The sequence below is a fragment of the Somniosus microcephalus genome, chromosome 11 (assembly GCF_052327205.1).
Source record: "Somniosus microcephalus isolate GS21.2 chromosome 11, FLI_Smic_1.0, whole genome shotgun sequence".
NCBI classification, from domain to species: domain Eukaryota; kingdom Metazoa; phylum Chordata; class Chondrichthyes; order Squaliformes; family Somniosidae; genus Somniosus; species Somniosus microcephalus.
Genome location: NC_140997.1, coordinates 227122216 through 227139299, shown reverse-complemented (window position 1 = coordinate 227139299; position 17084 = coordinate 227122216). Strand labels below are relative to the sequence as shown.

General features: G+C 48.6%; 1 protein-coding gene across 1 annotated transcript in view; it reads right to left on the bottom strand.

Moving 5' to 3' along the window:
- The window catches only part of col7a1 (collagen, type VII, alpha 1), a 418430-nt gene that overhangs the window by 312611 nt on the left and 88735 nt on the right, over nt 1–17084 (bottom strand). The window contains exons 5-9 of the mRNA XM_086000010.1: nt 11970–12063; nt 11669–11830; nt 9251–9414; nt 2912–3041; nt 549–668 (exon numbers count right to left, since the gene is read on the bottom strand). Of these exons, the coding sequence (XP_085856136.1) occupies nt 549–668; nt 2912–3041; nt 9251–9414; nt 11669–11830; nt 11970–12063 (670 nt within the window). The remainder of the gene's footprint in view (nt 1–548; nt 669–2911; nt 3042–9250; nt 9415–11668; nt 11831–11969; nt 12064–17084) is intronic.

Genomic DNA, 17084 nt, shown 5'->3' with positions numbered 1-17084 from the left:
AGCTCGACACCATCCAGGACAAAACAGCCCGCTTGATTGGCACCCCCTCTACCACCTTAAACATTCACTCCCTCCACCACCGGCGTACCGCGGCTGCAGTGTGTACCATCTACAAGATGCACTGCAGCAACTCGCCGAGGTTTCTTCGGCAGCACCTCCCAAACCCACGACCTCTACCACCTAGAAGGACAAGGGCAACGGGCGCATGGGAACACCACCACCTCCAAGTTCACCCCCAAGTCACACACCATCCTGACTTGGAAGTATATCGGCCGATCCTTCATCGTCGCTGGGTCAAAATCCTGGAACTCCCTCCCTAACAGCACTGTGGGAGTACCTTCACCACACGGACTGCAGCGGTTCAAGGCGGCGGCTCACCACCACCTTCTCAAGGGCAATTAGGGATGGGCAATAAATGCTGGCCTTGCCAGCGACACCCACATCCCATGAACGAATAAAAAAAAAAAAATTCTCCCTAATCCAAAAAAAGGAAAAAAGAGAATCAAAGCGCACGGCCTGTACACTCTCCGTTACGAGTTTGCCCTGACCTCTAGGCTTGAAGGTCAGCCGGTATCCTTGCAGAGAGGGGGCAGGCGGTTTCCATGCCAACTTCAGCTTGAAATGTCCTGCTGTGACCACGCGGAAGTTCGATACTCCAGACAAGGCCTCTGAAAGAGATACACAGTAAAACAATGATCGATGCTTTTACACAGCGTAGGTCACTACAGTGAGACGTTACTCCAAGGTCCCCCCCGTCTGCCCTCACAGCTGGATGTAAAAGATCCCATGGCACTATTTCGAAGAAGATAGGGGCATAGATATAAAGTGATTGGTAGAAGGATTAGAGGGGAGTTGAGGAGAACTTTTTTCACCCAGAGCCAAGGGGATCAAGGGATATGGGGAGAAGGCAGGGACAGGGTACTAAATTTGGATGATGAGCCATGATCGCATTGAATGGCGGAGCAGGCTCGAGGGGCCGAATGGCCTACTCCTGCTCCTATCTTCTATGTTTCTATGGTGGGGGTCTGGAACTCACTGCCTGAAAGGGTGGTAGAGGCAGAAACCCTCATCACATTTAAAAAGTACTTGGATATGCACTTAAAGTGCCGTAACCTACAGGGCTATGGACCAAGAGCTGGAAAGTGGGATTAGGCTGGATAGCTCGTCGGCCAGCACGGACATGATGGACCGAATGGCTTCCTTCTGTGCTGTAAATTTCTATGCTTCAATGGGGGCGGGGGGGGGAATTTGCTAACTTTTAAAAAATTGGGTTTTAGCGCTCCAGGAAGGAAGTGGAGCGCTAAATCAAGCCCTCCACTTCCTTCCTGGAGCGCCACAGGCAGCAGGCGGGGTGGTAGGTGAGCAGCGCTGCTCACTGGGCCGTGCAGCACTGCCGCGTTGGAAGGCAGCCTCCCTCCCTTACAGGGAAGGGCCAGCGCCGCAGGCTCTGCAAGGGGAATATTTACCTGGTCCCAGACGGCAGCCGCGATCTGGCCTGATCAGCCAAATGCTCTGCCGCAGAGTGCCGGGCTGATCGATCGATCGCTGGCGAAGACAAATGAAAAAAAAACGAGAGTGTTTCAGAATTTTGTTACTTACCTCGGCCACCTCGCCTTTAAGTATCGCACCCCCCCCCACCCCCCGAAGCGCCCAGCCTCCCGATCAACGCCTCCTGCAGCTGTCGGTGCTGTGGCCCAGCGATGCTGTGGGGGGGGCGCAACCGAAGTTCGGGTCCAGGGTGCTACCGGGGCGATGACGTCACAATCTCCATGCGAAGGAGATCGGGGCGCAACGCCATATCGCCGCCGCAACCCTCCTGCCGATTATAGTGGGAGTCGATCTTCTCGTCGCGCCTGCTCGGTAAGTGCTTAGCGCCCCATTACCGCCCCCCCCAGAGGCGCTAACGGGAGGCGCTAAGGAGGCCAATTTCTAGGCCTATGATTCTAAGAGCAGGGGAGTTCTCCCCAGTGTCCTGGGCCAATATTTATCCCTCCACCAACATCACTGAAAAGATTATCTGGTCATTTATCTCACTGCTACTTGTGGGATCTTGATGTGCGCAAATTGGCTGTCACGTTTCCACATCACAACAGTGACTACGCTTCAAAAGTACTTCATTGGCCGTATAAAGTGCTTTGGGACGTCCTGAGGTCGTGAAAGGGCTGTAGAAATGCAAGTCTTTTTCTTTCTTTGATTTGTTTTCATGATTGAAGAACTCTTGAACCCTCAACCACGGGAACATAGGAACAAGAGGAGGCCACTCAGCCCCGCGAGCCTGTTCCGCCATTCAATTAGATCATGGCTGATCTGTATCTTAACTCCCATCTACCAGCCTTGGTTCTGTAACCCTTAATATCCTTGCCTAACAAAAATCTATCAGTCTCAGTTTTGAAATTTTCAATTGACCCCCAGACTCGATAGCTTTTTTTTTTGCAGGGGGTTGGGAGTTGGGTAGAGTTCCAGATTTCCACAACGCTTTGTGTGAAAAAGGGCTTCTTGACATCACCCTTGAACTGCCGAGCTCCAACTTAAAGGTTGTGACCCATTATTCTGGACTCTTCCCCCACCAGAGGAAATAGTTTCTCTCTATCTAACCTATCAAATCCTTTAATCATCAGAAACACCTCGATTAGATCATCCCTTAACCTTCTATACTCCAGGGAATATTGCCCTCATAATTGAACCCTTTTAGCCCCAGAGAGGAAGTTGCCTCTTGTGGCCACAGCTCACTGGAGGAGAATAAAACTGCCCCAAAGAATGGTGGGACACGATCCACGTACATTGGGTTGGTTCCAGTAATTTCAGGCACGCCACTTTAAGGGGGGAGGGGGTCGGTGGGAGGTGGGGGGGTGAGAAAGCTGAGCAGCTATGAACAAGAAGAATTCAAATTAAATCAATTCACCATACTCACTTGTCCTCCCCTTTCCCGCAGTGGATTCCCCAATGCTGTTTGCGTACTGAGCGATCACCGTGACCAGATATCCAGTTGCTGGCTTCAGCCCTTGTAAATAAGCCGCGTTCTCACCTGCCCGAACAGTAATCTGGTCAAAAAAAAAGGCATCAATACACGAGTCAGTAAAAAGCAAGTCCAAACTCAGTGCAACACTCCCGCCATGCAACCCACTACTGGTCAGGGTTCCCAGGTATGTCCACCAAGTTAACATAGAAACATAGAAAATAGGAGCAGGAGTAGGCCATTCGGCCCCTCGAGCCTGCTCCACCATTCAATGCGATCATGGCGGATCATCCAAACTCAGTACCCTGTCCCTGCCTTCACCCCAAATCCCTTGATCCCTTTAGCCTTAAGAAATATATCTAACTCCATCTTGAATATATTTAATGAATTGGCCTCAACTGTCTTCTGTGGTAGAGAATTCCACAGGTTCACCACTCTCTGGATGAAGAAATTCCTCCTCATCTCAGTCCTAAATGGCTTACCCTTTATCCTTAGACTGTGACCCCTGGTTCTGGACTCCCCCGCCATCGGGAACAGCCTTCCTGCATCTAGTCTGTCTAGTCCTGTTAGAATTTTATAAGTTTCAATGAGATCCCCTCTCATTCTTCTAAACTCTAGCGAATATAAGCCTAATCGACCCAATCTCTCTTCATACGTCATTCCTGCCATCCCAGGTATCAGTCTGGTGAATCTTCGCTGCACTCCCTCCATGGCAAGAACATCCTTCCTCAGATAAGGTGACCAAAACTGCACACAATACTCAAGGTCTGGTCTCACCAAGGCCCTGTACAACTGCAGCAAGACATCCTTGCTCCTGTACTCAAATCCTCTCGCTATGAAGGCCAGCATACCATTTGCCTTCTTAACCGCCTGCTGCACCTGCATGCTTACCTTCAGCGACTGGTGCACAAGGACACCCAGGAAAAATGGGGCTGAAATTCGGCCGGGAGCTATTTGTACCACTTTGGTCAATGTGTTTGCGAGAGACTCCTGTTAAAGACTTTGATAAAACAGCAGAACACGAAAAAAGACTTGTCCTTCTATCGCGCCTTTCACGACCACCGGGCGTCCCAAAGCGCTTTGCAGCCAATGAAGTTCTTTTTGGAGTGTAGTCACTGCTGTAATGTAGGAAACTCGGCAGCCAATTTGGGCACAGCAAGATCCCACAAACAGCAATAAGATAAATGACCAGATAATCTTTTCAGTGATGTTGGTTGAGGGAATAAATATTGGCCCAGGACACTGGGGAGAACTCCCCTGCTCTTAGAATCATAGAAATTTACAGCGCAGGAGGCCATTCGGCCCATTGTGTCCGTGCCGGCCGAAAAAGAGCTATCCAGCCTAATCCCATTTTCCAGCTCTTGGTCCGTAGCCCTGTAGGTTACGGCACTTCAAGTGCATATCCAAGTACTTTTTAAATGTGATGAGGGTTTCTGCCTCTACCACCCTTTCAGGCAGTGAGTTCCAGATCCCCACCACCTTCTGGGTGAAAAAAGTTCTCCTCAACTCCCCATTACTTTAAATTTATGCCCCTATCTTCTTCGAAATAGTGCCATGGGATCTTTTATGTCCACCTGAGAGAAAGCAGACGGGGGCCTTGGTTTAACGTCTCATCTGAAAGGCGGCACCTCCGACAATGCAGCATTCCCTCAATACTGCACTGGAGTTGTCAACCTAGATTTTTGTGCTCAACTCTCTGGAGTGAGGCTATGAACCCACAATCCTTCTGACTCAGAGAGTGAGAGTGTTACCCACTGAGCCACAGCTGACGCTTAAAACGCTGCAAAGGGTTCAGTACAAATAGTGACAGCTGCCCGAGGCAACAGGACAGCACCAACCCAACCTATCCCTTCCCTCCCCTCCTCTCCCCCCCCCCCCCCAGTGCTTCCACTCTCCTCCACATTAATACAGAGACTAGGAACGTGCCTTCAGGTATGTAGCGATTCGTGTGCATCGCCACTAAATAATTGAGTTCGACTTCGACGAACTATAAATACGTTGTTTATTTACAGGAACATGTTAAATACAACAGGTAAGGTAGCAGGTAAAATGGCTGACTGTAGGAGCACCGTGGTGTAGGTCTTTCCCCAGCGGGGACGCCACGAGGACGAACTAGAAGTTTCCGAGCTCAACTGCCAGCAGGTTCCGAACCCAACTGCTAGCAGGTTCCGAGCTCTACTGCCAGAGGGTTCCGAGCTCTGACGTCATGACGCAGAGTACAGGAATGAAGCCGGAGTGCAGTAACAGATACATTTAAAGGCAAGTTAAAGGGAATTATGTATCTCAATGTAAGGGACAACCGGTGGTACCGCCACATAGGCCCCCCCCAGAATTCGCTTTAACGAAAGTGGTGCGCCGATAACAACCTGGCCCTTAACATCAAGAAAACCAAAGAAATCATTGTGGACTTCAGGAAGTCCAAAGGCGGAAGTCACACTCCCATCCACATCAATGGGGCTGTGGTGGAAAGGGTGGCCAGCTTTAAGTTCCTCGGAGTCCACATCATGGAAGACCTCTCCTGGTCCCTCAATACCTCCTCTCTGGTGAAGAAGGCCCAGCAGCGCCTATATTTCCTAAGGAGGCTGAAGGGATGTAACCTGTCACCCCTGATCCTCTCTAACTTTTACCGCTGCACTATAGAGAGCATCCTGACAAACTGTATCACAGTATGGTACGGCAGCTGTAGCTACTATGACCGGAAAGTCCTGCAGCGGGTAGTCAAAACTGCCCAACGCATTACCGGCACCCGGCTACCGACCATAGAGCACATATACCGGAAACGCTGTCTACGGAGGTCACGGTCCATCATCAAAGACCCTACCCACCCCAGCCACAGTCTGTTCGCCCTCCTGCCATCTGGGAGACGTTACAGATGCATTCGCACCCGTACAACCAGATTTAGGAACAGCTTCTTTCCCAGGGCTGTCATCCTACTGAACTCCACAAATAAACTCTAAAGCCTGCACATCTGCCAATGCACTTTATTATGGTTATATTTATGTTAATATACCACAAGCCAAATGTATGTTGAATGTTTAAATGTCTTAATCCAAATGTACACTCTCGGGAGCCGCAAGCCTACATTTCGTTGTACTGCACTTGTGCACTAACAATGACAATAAAAGTTGATTTGATTTGATTTGAAAGTCCAAGGATGAGATGGCCTGACGCTGGTGGTCACGGCGGTCGTGCTGTCTCGGCTTGGCGAGCGAGTTCCGAAGATGCTGCTCGTGAGGGGATCCGTACGCGCGTCATGGCGAATAAAGTGTATCCGTCAGGCGAAGGACCGCGGAGACGTGCGAAACAGCAGGACTTGTCAGAGTGACGGGCAGGTCGGGCGGACGCGGGCGATGACTCTGTTGATGTTGGAACAAGTCCTTGTTCTGATGAAATCTGCAGGAATGCCGACGGGCGATCCAGAAGGACTTGACAGGCGAGGTGAGTGAACTCGCCGACAGGTGAGCGAAACCTTCAGGAGGCTGGAACGCGCGGAACGGTGCGTGCCATAGTGCTACAACGTTAACACAACAGAGGGTGAAGAGTTGCTGCAGTGATCGGTGAGGCCAGCAACTTTCACGTGGCTGATCGCGACCGCAGGATGCCCGTTGGACCCATCCTCTGTGTGCAGCGTCAGTAGAGGTTTGCATTTGTTAAAGGGAAAACTGGAGAAAGGGCGGCAACGGTCCAGGTTGTTGTTGCTTTCAGGAGGGGTTAACTCTGCCTGGAGGGCGGCAACACTTGTAACAGTTGTAGATTTAGGAGAAAACAGCCGGGAGGGCGGCACGCCTTTTGTTCACGCCGAATCTTGTAGTAGGTAACATAGCCAGCAGGCTGAAGGGCTGGTGCATCCTCGGCGGAGAAGGAGTCGTCGTTTTTCACGAGGAATGGGTCCTCATGGTTTGCAAGGGATGGGTCCTCGTGCGCGAGGAGTGGGTCCTCGTGTTTCGCGGGGGTGAGTCCTCGTGGTATCCCCGCAGGGCGCGCTCCGATTTTGTGGGCCCGAACATGCTGTACCCCGCGCTTGGAGCGATGAATACTTGCTGTTGCTTTGGACGTAGAGGCGGACAATCCGTGTGGCGGTAGGAAAGACGAGTACGGGGACCGTAAGCAAGTGCGTGGTCGGCGCCGCATCGATGTTCTCGTCGAACGGGGCTTCTACCTTTATAAAGCACGAGGGAGACTGTGGCTCCCTGGATTGCGGTAGCGACAGCAAAACGGCTGGTGCTTCCATGGCGTGCTTCTTTTGTGAAAATTGTTCACAAAAAAACAGGGTCCGGTTGAGTTTTGTCCGTGTCAAACGGGATCTACTCCAGGCTGCGCTTACCTTGTGAATACGTTCGCAAAGACGGGGTCGCCTTTGGAGGAATCTGTGTTAGGCGGTTGTTGTTCCGTGGTTGTTCGTCGGTTGTGCGTCGGTCGTCTTGTGGGAAGACGAGGTTCAGGTTACGCGTTGCTACCGTGAAAATCGTTCACGGATACGGGGTCATCAATTGTAGTGTTGGGATTGATGAGCTCCCGTACTCACGTCGTTGGGTCACCAATGTAGCGGTTCGTGTAGATCGCCACTTGCCGATGAGGGAAACCTGACCTCAATCAGCCTGGGCCACACAGCAGGGCTACTCAATGACCTACTGAGACTTTGATGTAGAAATTACAACCGTTTTTCGGGCGTAAAACGGGCGCAATGCGTGCCAATTAAGTGTTGGGTCGGCCTGCAGGCAAGAATTAAATGACCGCCAGTTGATAAAGGCCTCCATTATCTCTGCCTCAGTAGTTACTTATGGTAGAGCAGCCCATGTCCTTCTGTGAATGGTAGCATAGTGGTAATGTTACTGGACTACTGATCCAGTTAAAGCCTTGTAGTAATGAGCTGGAGATATGAGTTCAAATCCCACCACGGCAGCTGGGGGAATTTAAATTTGGTTAATTGAATAAAAAGCTAGTATCAGTAATGATGACCATCTTACTACTGAATTGTTGTAAAAACCCATCTGATTCACTAATGTCCTTTAGGAAATCTGCTGCCTTTTCCTGGTCTGGCCTATATGTGACTCCAGACCCACAGCAATGTGGTTGTCTCTTAATTGCCCTCTGAAATGGCCTGGCAAGCAACTCAGTTGTATTCAAGAAGACAGCTCACCACCACCTTCTCAAGGGCAATTAGGGATGGGCAATAAATGCTGGCCTTGCCAGTGATGCACACATCCTATGAACAAAATGCTCAATACCCCTCCGTGTGAAAAGATTTCTTTGCGCTTTCATTCTTTGAGTGCTAATACTCAGTCAATGCGCTTCATCAACTTGATCCTCTCATAATGGTGAAGTCCTCTGTTAAGTGTTCCCCCTTTAACATTCTTTGTTCCAGTGAGCAAAACCAAAAATTACTTGAGCCTTTCTTCATAACCATAGTTAGCTTGGCTCAGTAGTTGCACTTTCAACTCCGAATCAGAAGGTTTGTGGGTTCATAGTCCCACTCCAGAACCTTAAGCACAAAAATCTAGGCTGACACTCCACTCCAGTGCGGTCTTTCGGATCAGACGTTAAATCGATGGCATGGCACTATTTCGAAGAAGAGCTGGGGAGTTTTCCCCGGTGTCCTGGTCAATTATTTATCCCTCAACCAACATCGCGTGATGCAGGGGACCTAAGAAGAAAGGGGGAAAGTAGAGGCATTGCAGTTTGTGGGAGCTTGCTGTGCGCAAATTGGCTGCCGCATTTCCTACATTACAACAGTGACTACACTTCAAAAAGTGCACCATTGGCTGGAAAGCGCTTTGGGACATCATGAGTGATGTAAGAAAATTACTAGGCACTTGGTCTAAGCGTTAAACAAAGCTTTAATCAACTGTTTTACAACATGGAGGTCTAGTTGTGTCCTTCACTAGTTCCTGTTAAGAATGTCCTGCGCAAGCTGAGCCCGTGCCCGAGTATTTATACTCTCCCTGGACAGCGCCACCTGCAGGCCGCTCAGTATTATTTCATAAGTCTTTCTTTCATGAATGACTGATTCATGTCAATGAGGTTGTAAAAGGCGCTATAGAAATGCAAGTCTTTTTTTATAACCTATTATTCCTGTGAATCTTCACTGTACCCTTTCTATGGCTCCAATCTCCTCCTTATAATGGGGCCGCCCAGAACGGAGCACAATTCTCCAACTATCAAGCGTCCACTAAAGACACTTTTAGGTCCAGCTTCATCTGGGCTCTGGGCTGTTGTAAATCAACTAGCCAGCATGAATCACCCTGTCTCAGGTTGGGAGTTGTCCCCCCCCCCCCTTCAAGGTACGACACTCACCTCGCGGAGTTCGGCTGAGATCGGAAGGCCCAGTGCGTTGAGGGGAGTGTACTGAACTTTGTACCCAGTCACAGGCCCGACTGCCGCAGTCCAATGAATTCGCATAGTTTCAAAGCCTTCGTCGCTGAAGGTCAGACTCGAGGGGCCACCGGGCACTTGTGTACCTGAAAGCGCGAGAGGAAAAAAAAAACACAAATCATTTTATTTCCGGGCTGCTAAGCGCCCAATATGGCGGGCAGGAAACGCTCACGCATTTCCGGCCAGAAGTGCACCGTTCGCCATACTGGGAAAGTAATTAAAAAATCAACCGCCGTGCAATGCCCATACCAGGAACAAGCGTTAGGATCATTTGCATATGCAAATAAAGGGCCTAACACCTCATTGGGAGGCACCTTTAAGAGGACATGGGGGTCATTTCCGTTTTGACCATTAATCGAGTGGGCATTATTCAGGTGGTGGGTGGGGCAGGGCACGCTGAAGGCTCAGAGTGAGATCTGACTGATTTTTGGCCCTTGTTGGAATGAGGTCAGCGAGCTGACTTGGAGGTGAAAAACTAGACAGAGGGGCTAAATGTGGCAGAGTGCCTACAGCACCCCCTTAAAAGGGGAGGGGGATTGGTGTCATTGAAACTTCTAAAATTCTAACAGGACTAGACAGACTAAATGCAGGAAGGATGTTCCCGATGGCGGGGGAGTCCAGAACCAGGGGTCACAGTCTAAGGATAAGGGGTAATCCATTTAGGATTGAGATGAGGAATTTCTTCACCCAGAGAGTGGTGAACCTGTGGAATTCTCTACCACAGAACGCAGTTGAGGCCAATTCATTAAATATATTCAAGAAGGAGTTAGATATATTTCTTAAGGCTAAAGGGATCAAGGGATATGGGGAGAAGGCAGGGACAGGGTACTGAATTTGGATGATCAGCCATGATCTCATTGAATGGCGGAGCAGGCTCGAGGGGCCGAATGGCCGACTCCTGCTCCTATCTTCTATGTTTCTATGTATCTATGTGTCGGAAAATGAAAAGATGTGACACTTTATTGCAGCAGGTAGCGTGTGTGCAGAACCTACAACAGTAAATAGATTTTATTGCGGGGTGGGAGCCCTCCGTGCGAGGGGCCGGGGCAAGCAACACGTTGCCATGGTCACAGAGCTGCATTGAGCCAAGCCTCCGAGGTCACCAGCCTGCCTCTCTTGCCTGGGTAGCAACACATGATGCAGGGGACCCAAGGAGAAGGGGGAATGTAGAGGCAGAAACCAAACACCTTTCCTCACATCAACAACATGACATAAACAATGGTTACCAGAACCTGTCAAACAACTCCCTTTTCTACAACAGTAACTCAGTTGACACAGAGCATTAGGAGAGCGAGGGTGAGGGCTCACACGGTGACTTCCACTGGTCCTTCCAGAACACTGGGTTGAGATTGGCTACTTTACAAATGGTATGTACCATTTCAATTTACAAAGAACATAACAAATAGGAGCAGGAGTAGGCCACACGGCCCCTCGAGCCTGCTCCGCCATTCAGTAAGATTATGGCTGATCTTCGACCTCAACTCCACTTTTTTGCCCGATCTCCATATCCCATGATTCCCCTAGAGTCCAAAAATCTATCTATCTCAGCCTTGAATACACTCAACGATTCAGCATCCACAGCCCTTTGGGGCAGAGAATTCCAAAGATTCACAACCCTCTGAGTGAAGAAATTCCTCCTCATCTCAGTCTTAAAAGCTCGGCCCCTTATCCTGAGACTATGCCCCCTAGTTCTAGACTCTCCAGCCAGGGGAAACAACCTCTCAGCATCTACCCTGTCAACCCCTCTCAGAATCTTATACGTTTCAATGAGATCACCTCTCCTTCTTCTAAACTCCAGAGAGTATCGGCCCATTCTACACAATCTCTCCTCATAGGACAACCCTCTCATCCCAGGGGTCAATCTAGTGAACCTTTGTTGCACTGCCTCTAAGGCATGTATGTCCTTTCTCAGATAAGGAGACCAAAACTGTGCACAGTACTCCAGGTGTGGACTCACCTGGATATGAAAGTATCACGGCACATGAGATCCCTGCGACTACACCTGGTTTAAATAGAAGCAGAAAATCTCTCGCTCTGTTGTATCCCGACGCACTGGTTCAACTTTAAAAACATGATTCCAACCTGAGGACCATTCACTGATCGGCATTACTAATGTGGGGTTCTGGTGAGGGGAAGAGACTGGGCTACTGAAAGCTCAACCAGTACTTTGGACCTACAGCAGAGAACCCTTCTACATTCAAATGGCCAGCGATTCCAACAAGAATCGTATGGTGTCTGTATGTTCCCAATGCCCTGGTAAGTAGCCCACGTCACAGGCCTGCTTAAACACATCGAACACCAACCAGTAAGGCAGCCTCCATGATGGGCCTTCTTTCTTACCACCAGGTGCATCCAGGACTCCACCAGTAGTGGAGCAAACCCTCTGTGAAATCAGCGACGAGAGAGTCCGTAGGATTTTAAAGTCATTCACAAAGAACGAATATTCAGCTGTGGGTGTTGAGGTAATATCATCAAGTTCCTTTTTATCTGCATTCTTGATCCCTGGGGGCAGGGGTGGGGGGGGTGGGGGGGGAGAAGTGAACATTGACATGTTTAGTGTCACAGGTAACAAGCGTTCAGCATCAGAAATTATTCCTTGTTTCTCTCAGGCAAATATCTTCCAAGTGAGTGTAGAACGTACCAACTGCAAACAGTTTAACACCTTGGCTCCGTAACTTTAAGGCTGGTCGATCAATGTTATCCTGTGATTTTCCATCAGTTATCAAGATGGCGATCTAAACACAAAAAATTTTAGACCGGAAGAGACCATTTGTGTTAAAGGCGTGGTTCAATTTTTGCTCCAATTGCATTTACTATCTTCTCAAAAAATGCTCCCACGTTTCAAACGCCAACCTGTCACCGGGGCAAATATAGTGCACAGAAAGGAAAACACATACCTTCATGTGAGACCATAACCAGCTAACAAATTTACATAGGATTATGTAGAATATACAGCACAGAAACAGGCCATTCGACCAAACAAGTCCATGCCGGCGTTTATGCTCCACTCGAGCCTCCTCCCGTCTTTCCTCATCTAACTCTATCAGCGTAACCCTCTATTCCCTTCTCCCTTATATGCTTGTCCAGCCTCCCCTTAAATATATCTATACTATTCGCCTCAACCACTCCCTGTGGTAGCAAGTTCCACATTCTCACCACTCTCTGGGTAAAGATGTTTCTTCTGAATTCCCTATTGGATTTCTTGGTGACTATCTTATATTGATGGCCTCAAGTTTTGCTCTTCCCCACAAGTGGAAACACTCTCTCTGTGTCTACTCTATCAAAACCTTTCATCATTTTAAAATTGAACTACAAAGATCGCCTTTTCTGCTGGGGCCCAACTCTGAGCGTTCCAGTGAGGGTTGCCGTACAACTGGTATGTCCTCTGGCTGAGGGTGTGTGCCCCAAGACAATGGGGCAAATTTTCTTCTTAATGTGCCTGGGTATAAAGGATCTCCTAAGCACAGCACGTAGAGGAAAATCGGACAAGGAGGATGGCACGTGTATAACATAGGAACAGGAGTAGGTCATTCAGCCCCTTTCAATGAGGTCATGGCTGATCTGTCTCCTAACTCCATCCGCCCACCTTGGCTCCATGTCCCTTAATACCCTTGGCTAGCAAAAATCTATCGATCTCAGATTTGAAATTATGAATTGAGCGAGCGTCTACTGCTGTTTGTGGGAGAGGGTGCCACACTTTAAGAGAGTTCCAACATTTTAAGGTGATGTCCCCTTGTCCTCGACTCCCCCCACCAGCAGAAAAAGTTTCTCTCCCTATCTACCCTATCAATTCCCTTCAAAATCCTAAAAACCTCAATCCAATCACCCCTTAACCTTCTAGATTCCAGGGAATACAAGCCTAGCTTATGTAATCTCTCCTCATAATCGTCCCTTGGAATCATGGGAACATTCTGGTGAATCTGCGCTAATCTCCTTCCAAGGCCAATATATCTTTTCGAAGGTGTGGTGCCCAGAACTGTACACAGTACTCCAGGTGTGATCTAACCAGGGCTTTGTATCGCTGTAGCAAAGCTTCCTCCCCTTTATATTCCAGCACGGTGGCATAGTGGTTAGCACTGTTGCCTCACAGCGCCAGGGACCCGGGTTCAAATCCGGCCTCGGGCGACTGTCTGTGTGGAGTTTGCACATTCTCCCCGTGTTTGCGTGGGTTTTCTCTGGGTGCTCCGGTTTCCTCCCACAGTCCAAAGATGTGCGGGTTAGGTTGATTGGCCATGATAAAAATTGGCCTTTAGTGTTAGGGGGGATTAAATATGTGGGGTTACGGGGATAGGGCTTGGGTGGGATGGCTGTCGGTGTAGGGACCGGGTGCTAGGGTTTGGATGATCAGCCATGATCTCGTTGAATGGCGGAGCAGGCTCGAAGGGCCTACTCCATCTTCTATGTCTATGTCTATATTCTAGCCCTCTAATTATAAAAGTTAACATTCCATTCGACTTTGATTATTTTTTGTACCTGACTGCGATATTTTAGTCATCTGTGTACGTGGACCCCTAACACAACTCAACTGGCTTGCCAACCATTAGAGGCATGTTATTCTCCCATCCAATTTTTCTCTATGTGCATAGAGTCATAGAGTCATAACGGCACAGATGGAGGCCATTCGGCCCATCGAGTCCGCGCCGGCTCTCTGTAGAGCAATCCAGTCAGTCCCATTCCCCCGCTCTATCCCCGTAGCCCTGCAAGTTTATTTCCCTCAAGTGCCGATCCAGTCTCCCCTTGAAAACATTGAGTGTCTCCGCTTCCACCACTTCTGTCGGCAGCGAGTTCCAGGTCCTCACCACTCGCTGCGTAATAATGTTTTCCCTCACGTCCCCCCTGTATCTCTTGCCCAAAACCTTAAATCTGTGTCCCCTAGTTTTTGTACCATCAACTAGTGGGCACAGCCTTTCCCCGATCTAGTCTATCCAAACCCGTCATAATCTTGTACACCTCTATCAAATCACCCCTCAACCTCCTTTGCTGTAATGAAAACAAATCCAGCTTCTCCAACCTGTCCTTGTAGCTAAGATCCCCCATCCCCGGAACCATTCTGGTAAATCTCCTCTGCAACCTCTCAAGTGCCCGTTAAGGCATCCAGCTAATCCTTTCCACCCAGGAACAGCAAGAGGAAAATCTGCCCCCATATCTGCTGGATGCGGATGTCTCCTCAGGAAATGGGGCACCCGACTGGTTATTTTGAATAGTCTAAGGAAGAAGAAGTTCCAAACAGTTCTCAATGGCTAAGAATCCACACACCAAACTGCTGCCAATTCACCACTACCCTGAATGTCTTCTCCGACCCTAGTGTGAAAGGAGGCAAAGCGAAGGTAGTGGTCGCCGTGGTGCACCAATAAACAGTTACTTTTCCTTCCCTGGAGTTGAGGTACATTCAGGGCTTGTTGTCTAATGAGGTAATCCCGCTCTCACCTCAGCCACCAACCTCCCTCTCTCCACTGCAACATTTCTTTATTTTCTCAATATTACCAGTTCTGTGCTGTAAATTCTATGTAATTCTATGGAACAGGCCATTCGGCCCAACTGGTCTATGCCAGTGTTTATGCCTCCTCCCACCCTACTTCATCTCACCCTAGCAACACAACCTTCTATTCCTTTCTCTCCCTTATCTGCTTATCCAGCTTCCCCTTAAATGCATTTATGCGATTCGCCTCAACCACTCCCTGTGGTAGCGAGTTCCACATTCTCACCACTCTCTGGGTAAAGAAGTTTCTCCTGAATTCCCCATTGGATTTATTGGCAAGTTGTGAAGAGGACACAAAGAATCTGCAAAGGGATATAGAGAGGTTAAGTGAGTGGGCAAAAATTTGGCAGATGGAATATAATGTGGGAAAATGTGAGGTTATCCACTTTGGTAGGAAGAATAAAAAAGCAAAATATTATTTAAATGGAGAGAGACTACAGAATGCTGCGGTACAGAGGGATCTGGGGGTCCTCGTACATGAAACACAAAAAGTTAACATACAGGTACAGCAAGTAATTAGGAAGGCAAATGGAATATTGGCCTTTATTGCAAGGGGGATGGAGTATAAAAGCAGGGAAGTCTTGCTACAACTGTTGGTGAGACCACACCTGGAGTACTGCGTACAGTTTTGGTCTCCTTATTTAAAGGAAGAATATACTTGCATTGGAGGCAGTTCAGAGAAGGTTCACTCGGTTGATTCCTGAGTTGAAGGGGTTGTCTTATGAGGAAAGGTTGATCAGGTTGGGCCGATACTCATTGGAGTTTAGAAGAATGAGAGGGGATCTTATTGAAACATAAAAGATTCTGAAGGGCCTTGACAAGGTAGATGCAGGGAGGATGTTTCCCCTCGTGGGGGAATCTAGATTCAGGATAAGGGGTCGCCCATTTAAAACGGAGATGAGGAGGAATTTCTTCTCTCAGAGGGTCGTGAATCTTTGGAATTCTCTTCCCCAGAGAGCTGTGGAGGCGGAGTCATTGAATATATTCAAGGCAGAGATTGACAGATTTTTGAAAACAGGGGAGTCAAAGGTTATGGGGAGCGGGCAGGGAAGTGGAGTTGAGGCCAAGATCCGATCAGCCATGATCTTATTGAATGGCGGAGCAGGCTCGAGGGGCCAAATGGCCTACTCCTGCTCCCATTTCTTAAGTTCTTATTGGAAGCTATATTATACTACGACCAGTGCTCCTCTGAATTTTTGTTCCTTCTAAGCACCAAAGATCTCCTCCTACAGGCATTCGCCGCTTTTTCATCCTCACTATTTTGAAACCAAGACTCATCACACCAGCTCCTTCTCTAACTCATTGTTTCTCAGGACCTCCTGTTTCCGATGATAATAGACTTTTTCCCAATTCTTTAAAACTGTGGCATCCCTTCACGCTCTCGGTCTTCCCTTCTTACTACTATCTACTGGTTTGGACAACCAACTTTTAGCTTCCCCTCGTGACCATTTCTCAAGTTGTCTCATCTTCTCTCCAGCTCTTTCCAATCGCTGTGTAGTGCTGTAGCATGGGCTTTTGCCACTCGTCAAGGTTTCTCAATCAAAAAGCCAAATGCTAGGGATCCCTTCGTTGTCCAACCTGTGTCATGGTGTAAATTGCTTGGTGTCATTAGGTCCAAAGGCCAAAACATTCCCTGCTCCATGACCCAGTCATCCCTCCTTTGGATAAGAACATAGAAGACCAGGCGACACAGATTTAAGGTTTTGGGCAAGAGATACAGGGGGGGATGTGAGTAAAACCTTTTTTACGCAGCGAGTGGTGAGGACCTGGAACTCGCTGCCGACGGAAGTGGTGGAAGCGGAGACACTCAATGTTTTCAAGGGGAGACTGGATAGGCACTTGAGGGAAATAAACTTGCAGGGTTACGGGGATAGAGCGGGGGAATGGGACTGACTGGATTGCTCTGCAGAGAGCCGGCACAGACTCGATGGGCCGAATGGCCTTCTTCGGTGCTGTTATGACTCTACGATTCTATAAGTTACAGTATATTCAGCCCATTGAGCCTGTCCTGGCTCCTGAACCGGAGCTATACGCGCTAATCCCATTCCCCTCTCCTTTCTTGTATTCGTTTCTTCTTCTCAAATAATTATCCAATTACCTTTTAAATGATGTTACAGTCTCTGCCTCAATAGTTACTATGATAAAGCAATCCATGGTCTAATAACCTATATGTGCGAGAGAAAAAAATCTCTTCTAGTTTCCCCCTTTGATTTTCTATGGTTAATCTCAGTCTGTGCCCCTTTTTACCAATTTGTCAACCATAGGATCATAGAATGG